Below are 19,282 nucleotides of genomic sequence, written 5' to 3' on the forward strand. Positions count from 1 at the left end.
AAAAAAGAAAGTAAGGAGGGAGCTAAGAAAATGCTGGTGGCAAAGCCTCAGGGCGATCCTGGGCCTGACTGGCCAGATCTGAACCCAAATCTGTATCCCGATGACCGATGGCCCGCCAATGGACCAAGGCAAGGACGACCCGTGGGGAATTGGGGGGCCGGAATATCGCAGAGAGAGCGTGGTGGATACGGAAGGGGAGAATCAAGGGGTCGTGGTCTGGGGAGGACCTATGCTGGACCCAAACATGTGTTACAGGTGTGGAGAACAAGGACACTGGGCTCGACAGTGTCGTAAAGTGATACAACAAGAGCAATATTATCCAACCCAGGCACGTGGAGCCCAAAGAATGGGATATCAAGCTCCAAACCCAGGCATGGCGCCGGTGGCTCAGTATCCAGTGGCCGACTGGGGCTGGGGGGAGGAGCAGTACTGACGGGACCCACAGAGACCTGACAGCATGGGAATGGCAGATCCTATGTTGTCGATGACCGTGGAAGGCACAGAAATGACCTTTCTGGAGGACACTAGAGCGACTTACTCAACGCTGAGACAAAGACCAAGCAGCGCAATACTTTCCAATCACATGGTGAGTGTGGTGGGTTTCTCTGGGGTTCCAATGACTCTGCCAGTAACCGACCCAGCCCTGGCAGAGCTGGGAAAACAGACTTTGAAACACAGATATGTGGTGTCTCCTCACGTGCCTGTGAATCTGATGGGCAGGGACCTGCTCATTAAAGTAGGAGCCACTATCATGTGTTCGGCTGATGGACTAACAGTTACACTTGTGGAAGTGGAAGAAGGCATTTTAAGACAATATCAGCTGTGGAAACCTTGAAAGTTACAAAAATTACTTGTAACGCGTTACTGTAATCCGATTACTTTTTTCAGGTAGCACTTTCACTTCATTCTAGCTGCAAAAGCATGCAGTTTCCTGACAGCACTTTTTGGCACAGTGTACTCAGAGTTAGGCCTTTCTCATATTAAGCAATATAATCAGCATATAAACATTTAAGATAAAAATTTAAACCTCAACAGGAAGTAATCAGTAATTAATTACTGGTTACTTTTTTTAAGTAACTTGACCAACACTGTTTGTTAGAAGCAAGTTACTTTGAAAAAGTAATTAATTATAGTTATAGTTACTTCTTCAAAAATGTAACTGAGTTAGTAACTGAGTTATAAGATTCTAAAAGTATTTAATTACTTTAAAGTAACTATTGACTTATATGTAACCGTCTGGGGGTCCAGGGTATAATTGGCCATTTTTAACCACTTTTGATGTTTCCTCTACATCTCACCTTTAAAAACTGTTTACTTTGCCTTGTTTGGTATCATTGTTTTCAGCACAACCTCACATGTCTGAATTTACAGTTATGTTTTCAGTTTGACATACTGTGTTAACACAATTGATCTAAAATTGGACAAAAAACATACAATCCAAGTACAAAAAGTAACAATTTTACTGTAACAACCACAAACATTTATTGAATCATATTTAATAACTTTAAATGCAAATCTAAATTGTCAATTTTAAAATCCTATGCACAAGTTTACATTTTACCCTTTTTTTAAATAACCATTTCAAACAGTTTACAGAACCATCAGCTGTTCTTCAATAAGATGCCACAAATTATTTGTGCCACTGCAAATATTTCTGTCGACTATAAAGGAAAGATCACAGCCTGATACCTGCAGGTCTAACAGCAGCAGGTGTGTCACTCCTGTTTCTACCTGGAGACAGCAGTCGCCTCATTGTTCTGACACACAACACAGAACTATCCACAACACTACACACTAACTACTAGAGATGGCACGATACCACTTTTTTATGTCCGATACCGATACCGATATCATAAATTTGGATATCTGCCGATACCGATATGAATCCGATATAGTGTTTTTTAATCAACAAAACTGTTTTTTAAATATCTTGCTGCATTTTGTATAAGTTCATACTCAAGTTTAAAACAACAACTACACTAAAGCTATTCTGTTATACCTGTATCCAAAAAAAATATTTCATAGTTCAGCAATACTGATCAATCTAATAAACTTAAACCTACACCATTGTTATGCCTTTTGGTCAAAAGTCAGTAGTTAGTGCATAGTCTGATTAAGTTACATAAGCAAAGTGATAAATAAGTTCAAAGTTAAGAAATATTATAAGTGATTCATGCTAAAAACAGTTAAAATGTATGGGTTCGTAATTTGCTCAGAGTGAGACATCGTTATCACAAGTGATCTTTGTATTCTATGTGCGGAAATGGGAGCGAGGGAGCGCTCTGATCATTAACCTATCTTTGACGTATTTTCTCCGTTAATGCCGTGAAAAGTGCTTCGGCAGTATTAAAAGAGTGAACGAGTTCATGTACACGCTAAGAGTGCCCTACACGCTTGTACCTTGGGAAACGTTCGTCTTTGTGAGTATTAATATGTTCAGAGATAACTTTTATATGTGTTTAACTGGAGTGAACTGCGATGCTAATATAACGCACGTGTTAAGCTAGGCTAATCAGTAAGTTTGTCATTAAGATGTGTGTTAGCTAGCAATTTATTTTCATTTTCTGTATGTTTCAGTTACAAATGAGAAATAGCAAGGAGAAGCCTTGAGAGAGATAAGGCTTTAAAGGATCTTCATTAAAAGCAAGAAAAGCAAGCCTTGTGTGGAAGATCTCCTCTATTTTGTTCGCTAGCTGTCTAGCTTCACATGGTCACGTGTCGTGAGGGCAGCATAGTAAAAAGACGTACAAAAGACGCCTACTCAGCGGGTTCAAGCATACAGAGCTACTTTAAGCAACATGAGTCTACGCTCAGGAAGAAATTACCTAAAAGACTACGCTGCTGAAGAGCTAGACGAAGCAGCCGGTGGTGAACAGCAACCAGACGTTGCCACTCAACCAGCTACAACGCAGCAACGGTCTCAACCATTCGACACCAAGTCGCAGCAATCCAGAACATCGACAAGGCGTTCTCAACGGACATCCTCATCAACAGCTTCTGCAGCTGCAAGGGCCTACGCCAAAGCTCAAGCAGCACGAGCTCAACTGGCCTTCGCTGAAAAGGAAGCTAATGCAATGAAACAGAGAGCTGAACTGGATGCTCATCTACATGTCCTCCAGTGCCAAAAAGCAATAGCCGCAGCTGAAGCAGAGGCCTCAGCCTATGAAGAAGCAGAGATTCAGAGCGGGGAGCTCTACGGAGAACTTTGTGAGGAAGCTGAGCCCATCAGTACAGTGCACAGCACTAACGAATATGTTCGACAACAATGTGAGTTACTCTACCCAGACACTCAGCACGACCCAGCACAGCCTCCTAAAGGAAATTGCAGTGAAGTAGATGCACAAGACAGTACACAAATAACTAATCCTTTTATAACCAACACTCAGACGAAAACACCACCTGTAAATAGAGAAAGGAAACAGGAGCAAACAGTGAACACATGTGTAGTCGACACGTACTGGTCCAACTCCACAAAGCACACCCCCAACCTTAACAACTGCGTACCTGAATCAAGTGAAATGCAACAGTTTGCAAAATACCTAATTCGCAAAGAACTAGTCAGCACAGGTCTTTTGCAATTTGATGACAAACCTGAAAACTATTGGGCATGGAAAACCTCATTCATCAGCGCAACCAAAGACCTAAATTTGTCTCCAAGAGAGGAATTAGACTTGCTAACAAAATGGTTGGGTCCAACATCATCCGAACAGGCTAAGCGCATTCGTGCTGTACACACCCTCAATCCTGCTGCAGGTGCGAAGATGGTCTGGCAACGCCTTGAAGAGTGCTACGGCTCACCTGAGGCTATTGAGGACGCACTCTTAAAAAAGGTAGAGGACTTTCCTAAACTAACAAATAAAGACAATGTTAAGCTGCAGGAACTTAGTGACATCTTATTGGAGCTTCAGTGTGCTAAACAAGATGGTGCACTCCCAGGACTTGCTTACCTGGACACAGCTAGAGGAGTCAGGCAAATAGTGGAAAAACTTCCCTTCAACCTACAGGAAAAGTGGACAACTGTAGGAACACAGTACAAGGAGACTCATAGTGTGTCATTTCCTCCTTTCTCAGTTTTCACACAATTTGTCCAGCGGCAAGCGAAAATGAGGAATGACCCAAGCTTTGCTATGTCCAAGGCCAACACCCATGTCCCTTCTCCCCCAACAGAAAAACTGAGGTCATATAGTCGCAAACCTACTGTGTCAGCACACAAAATGGACATTACGGCAGAGTCGGACCAGAATAATCTCAGTCCAAAGAAAATGGAGGAACCGGATCGCCAGTGCCCAATCCACAAAAAACCACATCCACTCAAAAAGTGTAAGCTCTTTAGAGACAAACCTATTGAAGAAAGACAAGCCTATCTCAAAGAGCACCACATATGCTACAGATGCTGTGGGTCTGTCCAACACATTGCAAAAAACTGTAAAGCAGTGGTTAAGTGTATCGAGTGTGACAGCCTTAAACACTTATCTGCAATGCATCCTGGTCCTACTCCTGCCCCTAAGAGTACTACACCAGGAAACAACGACAATGAAGAGCAAATCGAGAGCTCACCTTCAGTCGAGTCGAAGTGCACAGAGGTATGTGGCCAAGGTGATAGCCCACGTTCATGTTCTAAGATCAGTTTGGTCAAAGTGTATCCCGCAGGCCAAAAAGAGAGAGCTATAAAAATGTATGCAGTAATAGATGATCAGTCCAACAGGTCACTGGTTAAGTCAGAGTTTTTCAGCCTTTTCAAAATCAATGCCAAACCCACTCCATACACCTTAAAGACTTGCTGATACCTTTTGGAAAAGGTGGAAAGGAGAATATTTGTCCACCTTACAAAGTCGTGCAAAATGGACAGAGACTAGACCTAATGTCAAACAAGGAGATGTGGTCCTGCTAAAGGACCCCCAAGCCAGCAGGAACAAATGGCCCATGGGACTAATAGTAAAAACATTCCCCAGCAGCGACAAGAAGGTCCGAAAAGTGGAAGTGCGGACTGTAAAAGATGGGACTGTTAAAATGTTTCTCAGACCAGTTTCAGAGATTGTTGTTTTGCTTGCAGAGACTGAATGAATATTCTTCAATGCTAAATGATGTTTGAATATGTTGTATTGATGTTTATTGTGATATAATGTGTGTATATCAAGCGGGGAGTGTTATGCCTTTTGGTCAAAAGTCAGTAGTTAGTGCATAGTCTGATTAAGTTACATAAGCAAAGTGATAAATAAGTTCAAAGTTAAGAAATATTATAAGTGATTCATGCTAAAAACAGTTAAAATGTATGGGTTCGTAATTTGCTCAGAGTGAGACATCGTTATCACAAGTGATCTTTGTATTCTATGTGCGGAAATGGGAGCGAGGGAGCGCTCTGATCATTAACCTATCTTTGACGTATTTTCTCCGTTAATGCCGTGAAAAGTGCTTCGGCAGTATTAAAAGAGTGAACGAGTTCATGTACACGCTAAGAGTGCCCTACACGCTTGTACCTTGGGAAACGTTCGTCTTTGTGAGTATTAATATGTTCAGAGATAACTTTTATATGTGTTTAACTGGAGTGAACTGCGATGCTAATGTAACGCACGTGTTAAGCTAGGCTAATCAGTAAGTTTGTCATTAAGATGTGTGTTAGCTAGCAATTTATTTTCATTTTCTGTATGTTTCAGTTACAAATGAGAAATAGCAAGGAGAAGCCTTGAGAGAGATAAGGCTTTAAAGGATCTTCATTAAAAGCAAGAAAAGCAAGCCTTGTGTGGAAGATCTCCTCTATTTTGTTCGCTAGCTGTCTAGCTTCACATGGTCACGTGTCGTGAGGGCAGCATAACCATCCTCCCTATTCTGGTATTTTAAAGAGTACTTAGCATATATATTAAGCAACCTAACTAATAGGGTTCCAACTCCCAGTAACAACAAAAATAAATAAATAAAAAATAAGGAACCACCCCTCACGCTCCACCTCATGATGCTTAATCGACGTAATCAACCTTAATTTGATGCAGTGTGGAAAAAAAAAATGCACAGAAATCAATTATTTTTCAAGAAATATTAAATAGATTCAACATCTTTCTTCTACAGAACTGCAGACTGCACAGATGGTACCTTCCCAAAGTAAAAAGTACTATAGCTTACTAGGGTATATATATTAGACTTAATAGTCACTATATACAATAATGGACTTCTATTCATTTTGCATCAAATTAAAACTTTGGGTGTCAGATAATTATTTATTAAAAGCTGGACATTTTAAATGAGAATAAGAAAGAAAAGTATGTCTTTGTGCCCCCTTTTCCCTGTTAATGCCCTATCGGCCCCCCTGGCTAAACTTTGCTAGATCCGCCCCTGCACAGTTACCAGCGTCAGCTACGTAGAAAAAGATCCTGGAGTAGAAAGTAATATTAAATAAATTCTAACAACAGCTGATCAAGCTTAAACGTGCTGCTGTTGTTCAGCCGCTGGTTTCCTCTTTCTGGTGCAAAGTGGGCCAAAAGCAAACTAGAGACACGGACTCACGACAGAAAAGCTGATCAGCTGATCGTTAAGCAGTTTCATGATTGAAGTAGCAGCAAGAAGAGGCAGTCGTTTGTTAAGCTTAACGCAGGAATGCTTTACAAACATTCAGAGATGGACTTACACACTTGCTTTACTTCTCTCGGGATAACTTTGTCGGAGATGAAATGCCGGGTTGCTAGCGAAGCTCCACATGCTATCCAGACCACCGACAGGTCCCGCATGCCACAGCCGCTCTATCACGTGATGCATACTGCTCCGACGTGCTAACCTGAGGTGAGTTACGGCGTGTTGCAAGTTTTGTGAGGTGCTTTCGTGATATTTAATGGATCGGATTACATTTTTAATTTTTCTCCGATATCCGATCCAGTAATTTAGGTCAGTATCGGACCGATACCGATACGTAATATCGGATCGGTCCATCTCTACTAACTACACAAGACAACACAATTAACTACACACTCCAAACACGCTAAACGTCACAAATCTCTCACATCTCAAAACTCTCTCTCTCTCTCTCTCCGTCACTCCTAAAACTTCCCCCTCTTACTAAACAACCAAATGTCATGTTGCCATAACATTTTTTGATTGGTCGACATGGTGCATTTTTCCACCAACACAAACGGGCTGTTTTTTGTTTCGTTTTTTTATTTTTTGCTCATAAGCAGAGAGGTCTCGCTGCGCTGTCCTTAGACAGTAAACGTGAAACTATTGAGGAAAAAACGCCACGTATATATTGTTTATCATGACTGGTTTTATGTGGCCTATCAACACAGTTTATAAACTGGTATATATCACCTTGTTGCTTTCTTATAAAGCAGCAAACTATTTCTCCAGGCTAAATGATGATCCTCTAAATTTGTGACTCTCCAGCTTACGAGTCATCTGCTTTAGGCTACGTGTCTGAGAATTATACCACGGAGTCAGGTACTTCTGATTTGAGGTTTTCATAGGAGCTACAGTATCCAGAGTTAGTCTGTGTGGTATCACAGTACTGGATACTGAAGAGAAGTTGATGAGCAGCGTTCATACATAAGTGTCGCTGCCCTCTAGTGACGGCAGTATGAAGGGCAGCAGTGACACTAAAAGTGTGTGTGCTGCAGGGTGCCCAACGTGGCTGGGATGGTGCTTTTCATGTGGATTTCATAACATTTTTTCATCCAGTTTCATTGCAGCCGGTGTGAGTACAACGGTTTAAAGGTGGGAAGTAACAAGGAGTTTTAGCATTTACTAGAATCTAACCAATCTTTACACAGATTCCTTTAAACAAATGAAAGGAACAGAGTGATCATTCTTTGACCCTTCGAGCACAGGACACTAAAACAATGAAACATAAACTTTAACTTAAAGTACTAAGAACCAAAAGTGACATTTTAGGATTGGACTTTATTAGTTTTAACTGAATTCTATCCACATATTTTGGTTGACTTGAACAGAAGATTAGAAAATAACTTCATCTTCCTATGTTTTCTTCATGTTTGATTTCATTAACATGGCTTAGTTTTTCCTGAATGTCCCAGTCCGGTGGGTGAACCTGTGGACCATCCTGGACCTGATCTGCTGCAGGTTCAAGCCATAGATGATGGGATTGACGAGGGGTGGGACCACCAGGAACTGAGCAGCTAATGCATTCTGCAGGGCCTTCATTGTACTGCCGCCGCTGTAACGAGAGTACATGGTATCAAACATCAGTGAGGTGGTGAAGACCAGCAGTGTAATGAGGTGTGGCAGACACGTCTGCATGAATTTCCTGCGGTCGGCTTGAGATCTGATGGCAGCTCGTATCAGGTGGACGTACGACACCATGATTAGTGCAGTCTGTGACAGGTGTGAAAATATCAACATGAACGCATAGATATTGTTGAGGGTCGAGTCAGAGCATGACAGTTTGACCACCTCCCAGTTAGTGCAGAATATCTTGGGGATGTGGCGTCCGCAGAGCGGCAGCCTGGCGGTCAGGACGGTGCCCACGGCCGTTTCAAAAACTGAGAAGCACCAGGTGAGCATCAGAAGCTGGGCTACCTTCTGAGCTGTCATCAGCATCCGGTACTGCAGTGGTTTGCAGATGGCGATGTAGCGGTCATACGCCATGACAGTGAGACTGGTACACTCAGAGAAAATATAACTATAAGTGACAAACATCTGCCCCAAACAGGCCGTGTACGTGATGACATAAGAGTTGGTCAGAAGGTCATGAAGCAGCTTTGGGTAGAAACTCGAAGCTCCACAGATCTCATTAAAACAAAGGCTGCACAAGAAGATGTAGATCGGCTCGTGGAGCGTTTTATCCAGGCTGATGGTGATGATGAGGGTCAGGTTTACAGACACGGTGAAGAGGTACGACATCAGAGCGAAGGCAAAGTAGATCTGACGGTTTGTCAGCGAGTCGTTCAGACCCTGAAGCACAAACACAATTTCAAAGTTATTCTCCATCCTGTAACGAGCTGCTAAAGGATCATCAACTCTTCATCATGTCAGAGTTTAAACACAAGCTGCACCGAGTCTGTATTCAGTTCAAAACTATTCTTTAAACAGAGTAACCATAGAAAAACATAAATTCAATCTTAAGGGAGGCAAGGAAAACAAAACTCAATGAATCGCACAGTGAAGGATGGGAACTTGTACTTGTTTCACTTCAGAAAGACTAAACAGAGTTCACATTGAGGAGCTCATCCTGTACAAAAGTGAACCACAGTGACATAAAAGAGATCAACATTTAACCTCCGTTCTTCATGTTTTCTGACATTTTCATTCAGATCTGCTTTAGACGCTTAAAGAAGCTCTTACATAAAGAAAAAAGGCTCGACAAAGAGAAGACATGATCTCAGGTGCCACCTTACCATCAGGCATAGAAACTTAAAGCACATGAGGACCTAATCTCAGTTTTTAATGTTTTCTTTTTCTAATCAAACAAACAAACAAAAAGATCCAGCTGAGGTGGAATACACAATTATCATTTTAACATCTGCAGAAAAAACTTATTTAATTGCTGTGATTTCAAAGGGGAAAAAACTACTTTTAATCCTATGAGTAATTTATATACAAAGTTCTTTCTATTTCAACTGTCGGGTTGCAAAACAGGGAATCAGCAATTAAAACTGCACACAGCATTTCTGTCTTTACCTCTCAACATAAAAAGTCATTAATTAAGACAATCAACAGTATACAGATGAGTTTCTTTAAACATCATAAGCTTGCAGCATGAGGAAAAGAAGCACTTTACATCTGTGCAATGAAGCTGGACTCAGCAACTCATTTAATAAACAGCAGAAACCGTCTGAGGCTCTGTCAGTCTGCTCTCACTGAGGCAGACTCTGTTACACCCTTAACTGTGAAACAGTCAACCTGAGAGTGAGAGTGAGTGAGAAAAACAACTCCAGGTCATCAGCACAGATTCCTCATCAACAAGAGCAAGTCAAATGACAGCAGCAGTCATCCTGTAAGAGGGACAACAAACATCAGCTTCACAGAGCAGTGTGAAGGTGTCTGTGATCCACACGGGAAGCTGCTCTTCTACACCTGACAAAAGGACGGACAGGTGGAGAGAGAAATCTGCTGACGCCACGCCCTCCCCTCATGAACATGCCCAATAATAGAAAAACAGTATTGTTAAATTCTGGGCAGCCAACTGTTCAACTGGGGCCCAAAAACTTTTATAGTAAAAATGAAGTATTTAGAGTTTATTCTTGCAGATTCCAGGAAGGAATCAGTATAAGATTACTAGCAACCACCACAACTGGCTTCATTAAATGTGGACAAGTACTCTGATTCCCTCTCAAATGAAGGAACACCTTACCCTGTCTCTAAGGAAGAGGACAGCCCACAAGTTGCATCACCTGAACCCTGTTGTATGCCAAGAGTGAACAAGACATCAATTCACTGATCCACACCACCAGGATACACAGCAATGACATCGGAAACAAAGAAATTCTTCCTGGCACGGCGTAGGATCTCCACACAATCCTGGTAGTAATGAAGCTTGGCTATGATGGCCCGCGGGTTACCACCCGGCCTTCTCGGGGCCAGACTCCTGTGTGAGCGGTCGACAATAACATCTTTTTCCATACCCAGTGCTTCACGGAGTAGCGCGGATACGGCCGTGGTGGAGCTCGAATCCGGGCCCTCCGGGACCCCTATGATACGGATATTAGATCTCCGCATCCTGCCTTCCATGTCATCGCATTTATCCTTCAGGTCAGATAGCTCCTTCCTCAAAGTCTTCACTGTAGATTGCAAGGTGACCACCTCATCGCTCCACATTGACAGCCCGTCCTCCACTTCTTTCACCGTGGCCTTAACTCCATCCATTTCAGCGCGCGCTGCCGCCATATTGTTAGCAATCTCATTTCTCACTTCTTGCACGTCAGCCCTAATGTTATCAAAATCTTCTTTCAGTGCATTCCTGAGTTCTTCTTTTAATGCCACGCTGATATCGTCTTTGATGGATTGAAGAAGCTCCAATTTCAGGGCATCAGTGTCCACAAGGCACCTATCGCTCCGCTGAGCCCGTTCCTCAATGGTCGCTGAGCCGGGCGCCGCCCTTGGGCTACCATTGGTATCCTCGCCCGAGGATGTGCCGGGCCTAGCCGCTGTTCCTCCGGTGTACTTGTATTTCCTTAGGTTAGATGCCATTTTGTCTCGAATGAAGCTTTAATACAGTGTATAAAACTGTTAGCTTCCCCTGTGTTATAAAATGAGGCTTCGTAGGTTGAAAAAAAAAAACTATTTCTGAAATTCGGTCAGCGGGAGCCTTCAGAAACACGTCCTACTCCATTGCCGGCTCGCTAGCGCCCCCCCAAATCCACACTTTTAAGCTTAAATTTCAAAACTTACATTAACTACTGATTTTATCTACTGTTCTGATTTTATCTGTTTTGATTTTATATACTGTTTTGTTTGTTTGTTTGTTTGTTTATTTGTTAATTTGTTTGTTTGTTTGTTTGCTTGTTTTAATCAATTTTAAATCATGCTTTTTAATTGTTTTTGTTTCTAATGTCTCTGTAAAGCACTTTGAATCACCTTGTTGTTGAATTGTGCTATACAAATAAATTTGCCTTGCCTTGCCTTGCCTTACCACGGCTACTTTATTCTTCCTCAGTCAAACAGCAGCACTGGTGCGATTGTTTTGCCCCCTGAGCTCCAGGTGTTGTGCCAAAAAGTGATTGTCAGCCAGAAAGTGATTGCCGCTGTAGCGCCCAGATTACTTACAGCTACTTCCGTGCAACTAATATAACCTGCGGTAAGCTGAAGACAGCTTCAACCGCCTGTTTGTTGAAAAATAGTAACGCGACCGCATTTTCTTGTTAGTAACGGTAACGGGGTTGTAATGATAGAAATAGAAATTAGTTAGATTACTCGTTACTGAAAAAAGCAACGCCGTTAGTAACGCTGTTATTCCCATCACTGATTGTCACTGTGTCAGAGTCGCATCATCACAGACGAACATAATCTGTTGAAAATTAAACACTGCTGTGCAGCCAACAATGCCAACCCTGGCAGTCGATGTTGAACAGAAATGAATGAAGCCTGAACCAACGTGTTGTTGGTGGAAAAATACAAGCAACTTTCTTACTGAGGCAGGCAGCCAGCTGAAGCATCACACATGCTTAACATGTGCTCAGCCTTCAGACACTGTTTCTTCGTGAATGTGAATTAATTTTAGTCGAGGTTTACTTTGTAGAGACACAACAGACAGCTCGGGTGGACTCATCTGGAGTCCAGCTCTGACATCTGACATTGTTCTTGTTGAATGTGCAGTTAGTTTTCATTCAGACATGAAATGACAGATTCCTTTCTTTCTTATTTTAATAGAGGATTTTTAAATTTAACAACACACAAGTATTCATACAGAGGACAATCACAAACCAAAACCCACAACATCTCTAATATTTGATTTTTATTTCAGCGTGAACCAGAATCACCCCACCTGCTAATGATTTATTTTCTAATGTGGACCACAAGAATGAAGCTCTTGAAACTGTTTTGTTTGAATAGAGATGAAAAGAACAGCGAAACGTTACAGCTGCAGTGACCGTCAGCATGCTGCATGTGTTTCAGGCACTTCCTGTAGGCAGGGTTGGGGCTCATTGGCTGCTACATACACTGGATGATATGGCAATGACCCTGTTGCCACTAGGTGGCACTGTGACTGTAACTGAATACTGGCGGGTAGCTGTGCTCAGGCTGGGACTCGCATGCAATGGGGTCATCTGAACAATTTATTATACACAGCAACTTAAAATTTCATATCTAAATATCAAAATTTGCCACAGTTCCCATGACACACCTCCATCACAGCATGAAGAGGTCGGCACATCAGACTCTTCATAGTCTTCTGAAAACTGATCTGTTACAACTCAAGCAGGAGTTTGTTAAAATGTATCTTGATGGACAGAAATATGCAGAGAAATATTTAAATTTTAATTGACTTCCTGTTAAATAAAAGTTCAATTAAGAAAACTTTATTAGCAAAGATGCCAAAATGGAATTCAAAATGGCTGATTTCCTGTTGGGTTTGGATGCGGGAGGCTTTTTTACATGTATGTTCTGAAATTAATGTATTTATTAAATAAACTGTGTTTTATATATTGAGCTCCCAGTTTATTTATTCTTAGCTTTGTGTGAGGAACCTGATGACACCAACACCTGGACCTAATAACACACAGCGATACAAGCTTTTCTTTTAAAAGACTCAACGCCAGTTAGCACTGATCAATAAACTCTGAGAGAGAAACTGTGTAATGTTATCTGAAGACAGCAACATGAGCTCCCAAATCCCCTTAGCTTTCACTTTAACATCTTCAAGTTTTAAGTCAATCATCCTGCAATGCAAGTGTTCCAATATTAAAATACAAGTTTTTTCCTCTGGGAATTTTAAGATCCTGAGCTGTTAATGAGCAGTGCGTCTCACAGAAATCTTTGCATGTGAAGATGCTTCAGAGCTGATGTTTCTGATGCATGACCTGTTGGAAAACAGAGAACAGCTCTGGCTGAGTCATCAGGGCGCGACAGAGATTCGTGTTGTCTCGGTTTTATTGTCTGGAGCAGAGCGGAGCTGTTTTGGGAGACCCTGCCCAGTTGGGTCGGTGTCAGGGGATCATCAGGTAACTCGTTGCCTGTAAATCTCAGAGTTTGGAGCTCACACCAGTTTACAGACAAAGACAGAGAGATAAGAGGGGAGATAAATACTCCAGCGCTACTGAAACCATGGAGGAAACGAGGACACGCCAACAATACAGGATGTTATTACAGCAGAGGCTCGGAGAGAAGCTTCACCATCAGATACCATCTGTAATTTCTAGAAATACAAAGAAAACAGAAAAGCTCCAAAATTAATGAGACCACAACACCACAAGTCACCCTATTGGTCTAAAACATAAGGTTGCTAAAGGATGGTTCACAAAGTGCAAAAACCTGACGGAGCATTTGATGTTCAAGCACGTCGTCTGTGGTTACACTATGTTTGTGTCGGTCTGATTGGTGGGAAATATTTTTGCCTTGTGTAACATGAGTGTAACTTGATCAGGGTTGGGGGGTGCCGCCCCAGGTGTATCCATCATCGGGAACCTTCTTGAGGGGCATGGGGGATCTGAGTAAAGCCAAATCACATGAATCTGGGTGCAGCAAGAAGCCAGAGAAAACACTGCTGGCCTCATTGCTGACATACATGCCGTTGGTTACCATATCCTTCACCTGAATCCACACCCAATCTCCCCTCAGCAGGTGAAGGACAACTGACTGTGAGGTGGTCGCTAACTGGCTGGCCTCTGTGGTTTTAATAACTGGCATGAAGTTACGAAAGAGGCCGATTTTCAGGACTTTGTCAAAGACGGTGACGTGATAGCTGAAGACATAGGTGCCATTGATGGGGGCGATGTAGATGCCGGTGCTGGGGTTGTAATTCTGCTGGATATTGTAGAAAACATAGGAGAAAACCACGGGGGTGTTAGGTGAGGGAAAGCTGGTCGTCAGGCCTGCAGCAAAGGCCGACTGGATGGCGGGCATGCAGGGACCTGGAGGACCCATCATCCCTATGTGCCCCATGTCTCCCTTTATCCCCTGGGGCCCTCTTTGGCCCACGGTGCCCATTGGTCCCACATCACCTTTGACTCCTGTATCTCCTTTTTCGCCTTTATGTCCATTGGCTCCATCTATACATCTGCACTCCCCCTGTGGCCCCAGCTCTCCTTTCTCACCCACAGAGCCAGGAACACCAGGGGGCCCAAACTCTCCCATCTCACCCATGACACCTTTGGGACCCGGCATCCCCGGGGTGCCAGGTAGACCTCTGGATCCTGCAGGGCCTATCAAACCAGTTGGTCCCTGAGTTCCAGGGATGGACTTGCAATTATCAGGACAGACACCATCATCTCCTCTAGGACCCGGATCCCCCTGAAGACCCACAAAACCTTGCTCCCCTTTTTCACCTGCAGACCAAGAAAAATAGGATAAGGAGGTGTTCTGAGGCTCGATGGGTGAAGCACCCGATGACTGCCTCATCACTCACCTTTGAAGCCCTGCAGTCCTCTGAGTCCTGCAGGCCCCTGAGGTCCCCAGTCGCCCTTATCCCCATCATGGCCTTTTTGTCCTAAAGTTTGAACACAAAACAGATGAAGTCAGGTGACTCACACCATGGTAAACATTTAGTTATAGCAAAACAGAAAATCACAAGTAGAGTCCAAGCAGTTTAGGGCACTAAGAAGATAACACACATTTCTTTTTACTACAGCGGCCCCTAGTGGTTAAATGAAGTATTTTTCAGACAAGTTCATAAAGAGAAGACAGTCAATGATGCAGAAACAGGAGCAGCTTCAAACCTTTTATAGTTTCCACTGCTCGTAACAGGAACTGATCATCTATCATCCAATAATTTAACTTCAGCCTCTCACAGCAGCTTTCGGGGCGACTAACACAGTCAGCATGCAGGAATATTTAAGAGCTAAACCAGGAATTTGTGTTTCTTTTTGCTCTCGTGGTAAATGCTATAAAAGATTCAAATTTGAAGTGGTGTTTTTGATTGGCTGTAGGTATTTTGGGAAAAACTGTTCAAATAGATTAAAATAAAGTAAATAATAATAATAATAATGGCTGTTCAGGTGATACAACGTAATAGATAAACAATTAAATGACAGAAGAGTTCCTGATTTTTCATGATCTACTAGAGAAATTATTATTTATATAATAACAGGACAGTGTGGAGAATGAGCTATCAGAACTCTTTCTGGAACATTTATTTATTATAATTTAAGCCCAAACAGTCGTGCTAACAGTCATTTACTATGGCCACGTCTTTGTCCTGTAGAAAAACGGACACATACAGTTTAAATTAAACTTATTGTTCCCATATTAAGAAAATTAACATAAATTACAGATTAAATGTGGAGTTAAACTTCTCTAAACTGAGACAAAGGAAAGCTTCTCTTCTCGGGAGCACTGAAACATAATTTAACATAACATAATTTCGTGAGGGATTCTGATTCTGAAATTCAAATCGTCCTGTTTGTGGCTCACAGTGTAAAGTAGTTTGACATTCCTTCACATAAAATGTTTTTTAAATCCCATTTAGATTTCCAATCATAGGAATGAGATGCTTGGCCAGGTACAAAGATTGCTTTGGTAAAAAGAATCAGTGTCCAATCAGTGAGCCACATCTTGCAAAATTAGTTTTTTTCTACCTGACAGAGACTCTTAAAGAAGGAAAAATGGAAATATTGGGACTACTGAGCCTGCTTCACAGCATTCCCCATCAGTAACCTTTGGCTCCTTGGCTGCCCACGAAACCTGGAGGACCTCTGAACCCAGACATGCCTCTTTCCCCAGCACTACCAGGAATACCTGACGGGGAGAGCAACAGACTGATTAACCGACAAAGCAACAATAGCTGCAGTTCATTCACTGTCCAACAGAGGCCGAGGTAAATCATGTTAATTTAAGCATGTGTGCAGACTGATACACAATCTGTAAGCTTCTCATATTCATCATGTTTTTCTTTATTTATTTTCGGTCTGATGGAAATAAAATAATGTAAAAATGTTCTGTGTGGTCTGTAATGTCATGATATAGATCCAGGTTACCTGGCAGCCCTTCGTCTCCGCGGTTTCCTTTGGGCCCTCTGGTGTTCTGGCACCGAGTGCAGACACAAAACCAGGGGATCTGCTGCTCGGGGACGCTGGACTGAAGGAGCATCTGGCAATAAGCATCCTGGTCACTGACAGCTGCTGGGTCAAAGGTGAGGACAGGGGACTGGGTCCCATTTGTTAACATGACAACCGGAAGGAACATCACCGCCAGCAGGGCATGAAGAAGAAAGGTCACCATGGTCTGCAGAGAAAAAGGAGATGCTTGAACTTCCTCCTGCTGCTGATGTCAGTTTGTGCAGGGCTCTGAAGCTGTGTTAGAGTTTCCTGGAAGGATGTGAGCATTTCATCGGGGAGTTAAAGGACGGTCAGCCAGCGACGGAGGTCAGGAGCTTCCATGAACTCTGGTTAACTCACCGATGAGGGCTTGTACATTTGCCACGAAAATAAAGAATACATCTTCATTTTTATTTGAAAAAACAGTGCCCTGGAGTCCTCGGGTCACTTTTAAAATAAGATTTTATCTTCTGGAAACTTTCTGTCTTTTCAAATCTGTTCAAAGAGGGTTTTATTCAGTACGATCTGCCTAAAATCTGTCCGTGTTATCAAATTATATTATGTCTATATTTAAGTACAGTAAACTGTTTTTGTGTTAAATATTATTTAGTTAAGTCTGGTTTTGTGTCATTAATTCGTTTTGAAATGTTACAAACATGCTTTGGTGTCCTGTGTTTGTCGTCTAGTGTTTGAAAATGCATTTTATACAAATTAGTAAAAATAGTCACTCGTTTTTTCCTGGTTTAAAGGTTTTAAAGAAACTCACCTTGTCGTGTTTCTCGCCTTCTGCCTTTTCTCTGAGTTCACCTCTCACAGCAGCTAATAAAACACCTGGACCACGCCCACGCGGTGCCCCACCCACGTGTGTGTGTGTGTGTTAGTCTGCATTTCATGTTTTTGACTGTACTGAAAATGTGACCTCATTGCAGCCTCACAGGTGTCAGATGACAGGGCAGACACACACACACACACACACACACACACACACACACACACACACACTTACAGTTTGCAGCTGTTTGTGATCAGCAGAATGATGTCAGACCCTCATCTCCTCCTCCTCCTCTTCCTCAGTGGTGCACGACGGTCTCCGCAGCGTGTGCGGTTACAAGTACAGTTTTTACAGGTTGTTACTGAAACATCAAACCAACAACACGAAGGAGAAATATCATTTAAATAAAACACAACATGAGAACAAAATCAGAATAAGTCAGTTAAAGCCAAAAAAGAAAGCTGCTCAGGTGAGTGGAGGAGGCCCTGATAGGCCCAGGTGTAACTATAATGCTTCTCTGATGTACGATCCAGCAGGTTGACTGAAGGTCGTCATCGGATCCCGCACAAACAAACGCTCCATAGGTGGGACCTCATTAAAGCCGCACCCTGGGAATCAGGATGTGGGTCAACTATACAGCAGAGCGGGTGATACACCCACGACGTGATGGCTCAGTTTCAGGACTGGACTCCCCAAAACTCCCAGCTTCACATGCAAGGACAAAGAAAAAAAGGCTACATGGGTGGAAATCGATCCCTCCCGATGGCAAAGGCCTGTATCTGTGCTTCCTGCTGTTTTACTGGCACAGGCCTTATAACATAACACTGTCAATAATTATAATATGACCTCAGAAAAAGGAGAAGTTTTAGGGCCTGAGTGAACTTCCTCTTTTATGGGCAATAAGACATTTTATACGAAGGAGATAACAACATACAAGATCTATACGTTACAAACCTCCTTGATGCCATGAAAGGCACATTATACAATACAGAAACATGACTGTTAGAAGTTTTAGTTTTCAGGTATCAGAGGTATAATCAGCTAGAGCAACTTTAGGAACTGCTGCCACGAATTGTGGAGCAATGAGTGAAACCCTGAAGGAGGCAGGTAGTCCAAGAAGCAGAAAAGCAGAGAAAGAAGAACTGAAGACGGCGCCGTCCACAGAGAAGTTCCTCCCCCCACCAAACACTAGACGGCGGATAAACGTGCAGACCATCGTGTTCGGTACATGACCAGTTCAGGAGATCTGTACGACGTCCAAACTGCATCCAAATTTTAGATGTCCAACCGTGACACAACATGAAGTTCAACATCTTGGGCAACTTTGACTGGATCGTCATGTGGACGTCTGTGACAGGTGCAGGAAATTTACATGATTAAAACATTTTTTATTTTAAAAATCCACGTTGTTGTTGTAAATACAGATTATTTATAAACAAACTTGATTTATCACGTGTTAGCCTGTAGATTTATTCACTACATGTGATTTTTTTTGTTATTATCTTACATTTTCCTGTTTTTCTTTAACTGGTTTACTTATTTCAATAAATCAACGTATTTGTTTTTTAATTAGGTTAAAACTGTCATTTATTAAAGTGTGTTATTAAACTGCCCCCAACTGCCTCCCTCTTCCCACTCCATCAAACCCCCCAGGCATGCAGGACCTTGGAGTGCAGGCATGTCACTGAGGTGCAGGAGAGGCCACCTGTTTTAAATGCAGCACGCAGCAAGACCACATATGAACAGGCAGAGAGAGGTATGGGGTCTTCATAACTCCGTTCTCTGTTCGCCATCGGGGGCAGGGGGCTGGGAGGAGTAGTTGGCCATCTGGTCTGGATCCGGGATGCTGGCTTCTTTGCTTGTATATGTGTGCATGAGGGTG

The 19,282-nt window shown here is 42.5% G+C and overlaps 3 protein-coding genes and 1 long non-coding RNA gene across 4 annotated transcripts; 2 read left to right on the forward strand and 2 right to left on the reverse strand.

The window, feature by feature from the left end:
- Positions 1 to 2,080: 2,080 nt before the first annotated feature.
- Positions 2,081 to 4,784, forward strand: LOC146694770 (uncharacterized). The gene is made up of 2 exons (XM_085478760.1): positions 2,081 to 2,420; positions 2,578 to 4,784. The coding sequence occupies exon 2, from the start codon at positions 2,799 to 2,801 to the stop codon at positions 4,782 to 4,784; it is 1,986 nt and encodes a 661-aa protein (XP_085334886.1). The 5' UTR covers positions 2,081 to 2,420; positions 2,578 to 2,798.
- LOC146694771 (uncharacterized) lies at positions 4,785 to 16,621 on the forward strand. The gene is made up of 3 exons (XR_014914944.1): positions 4,785 to 5,497; positions 16,177 to 16,408; positions 16,558 to 16,621. It is a non-coding gene; the product is annotated as an uncharacterized LOC146694771 (long non-coding RNA).
- LOC146694772 (olfactory receptor 4S1-like) lies at positions 7,834 to 9,031 on the reverse strand. Its single transcript, XM_085478895.1, has one exon. The coding sequence runs from the start codon at positions 8,926 to 8,928 to the stop codon at positions 7,993 to 7,995; it is 936 nt and encodes a 311-aa protein (XP_085335021.1). The 5' UTR covers positions 8,929 to 9,031; the 3' UTR covers positions 7,834 to 7,992.
- On the reverse strand, positions 12,442 to 17,769 carry LOC146694773 (uncharacterized). The gene is made up of 5 exons (XM_085431042.1): positions 17,635 to 17,769; positions 16,569 to 16,815; positions 16,249 to 16,329; positions 15,002 to 15,082; positions 12,442 to 14,921 (listed from the first exon to the last, which is right to left on the reverse strand). Exons 2-5 carry the CDS (start codon positions 16,810 to 16,812, stop codon positions 14,017 to 14,019), a joined length of 1,311 nt encoding a protein of 436 aa, XP_085287168.1. The 5' UTR covers positions 16,813 to 16,815; positions 17,635 to 17,769; the 3' UTR covers positions 12,442 to 14,016.
- Positions 17,770 to 19,282: the final 1,513 nt, after the last annotated feature.

Source organism: Copadichromis virginalis, linkage group LG14, assembly GCF_057382275.1.
Source record: "Copadichromis virginalis isolate Kocher_CV1m ecotype Utaka linkage group LG14, C_Virginalis_male_GT1.1, whole genome shotgun sequence".
In the NCBI taxonomy this organism is placed as follows: Eukaryota; Metazoa; Chordata; class Actinopteri; order Cichliformes; family Cichlidae; genus Copadichromis; species Copadichromis virginalis.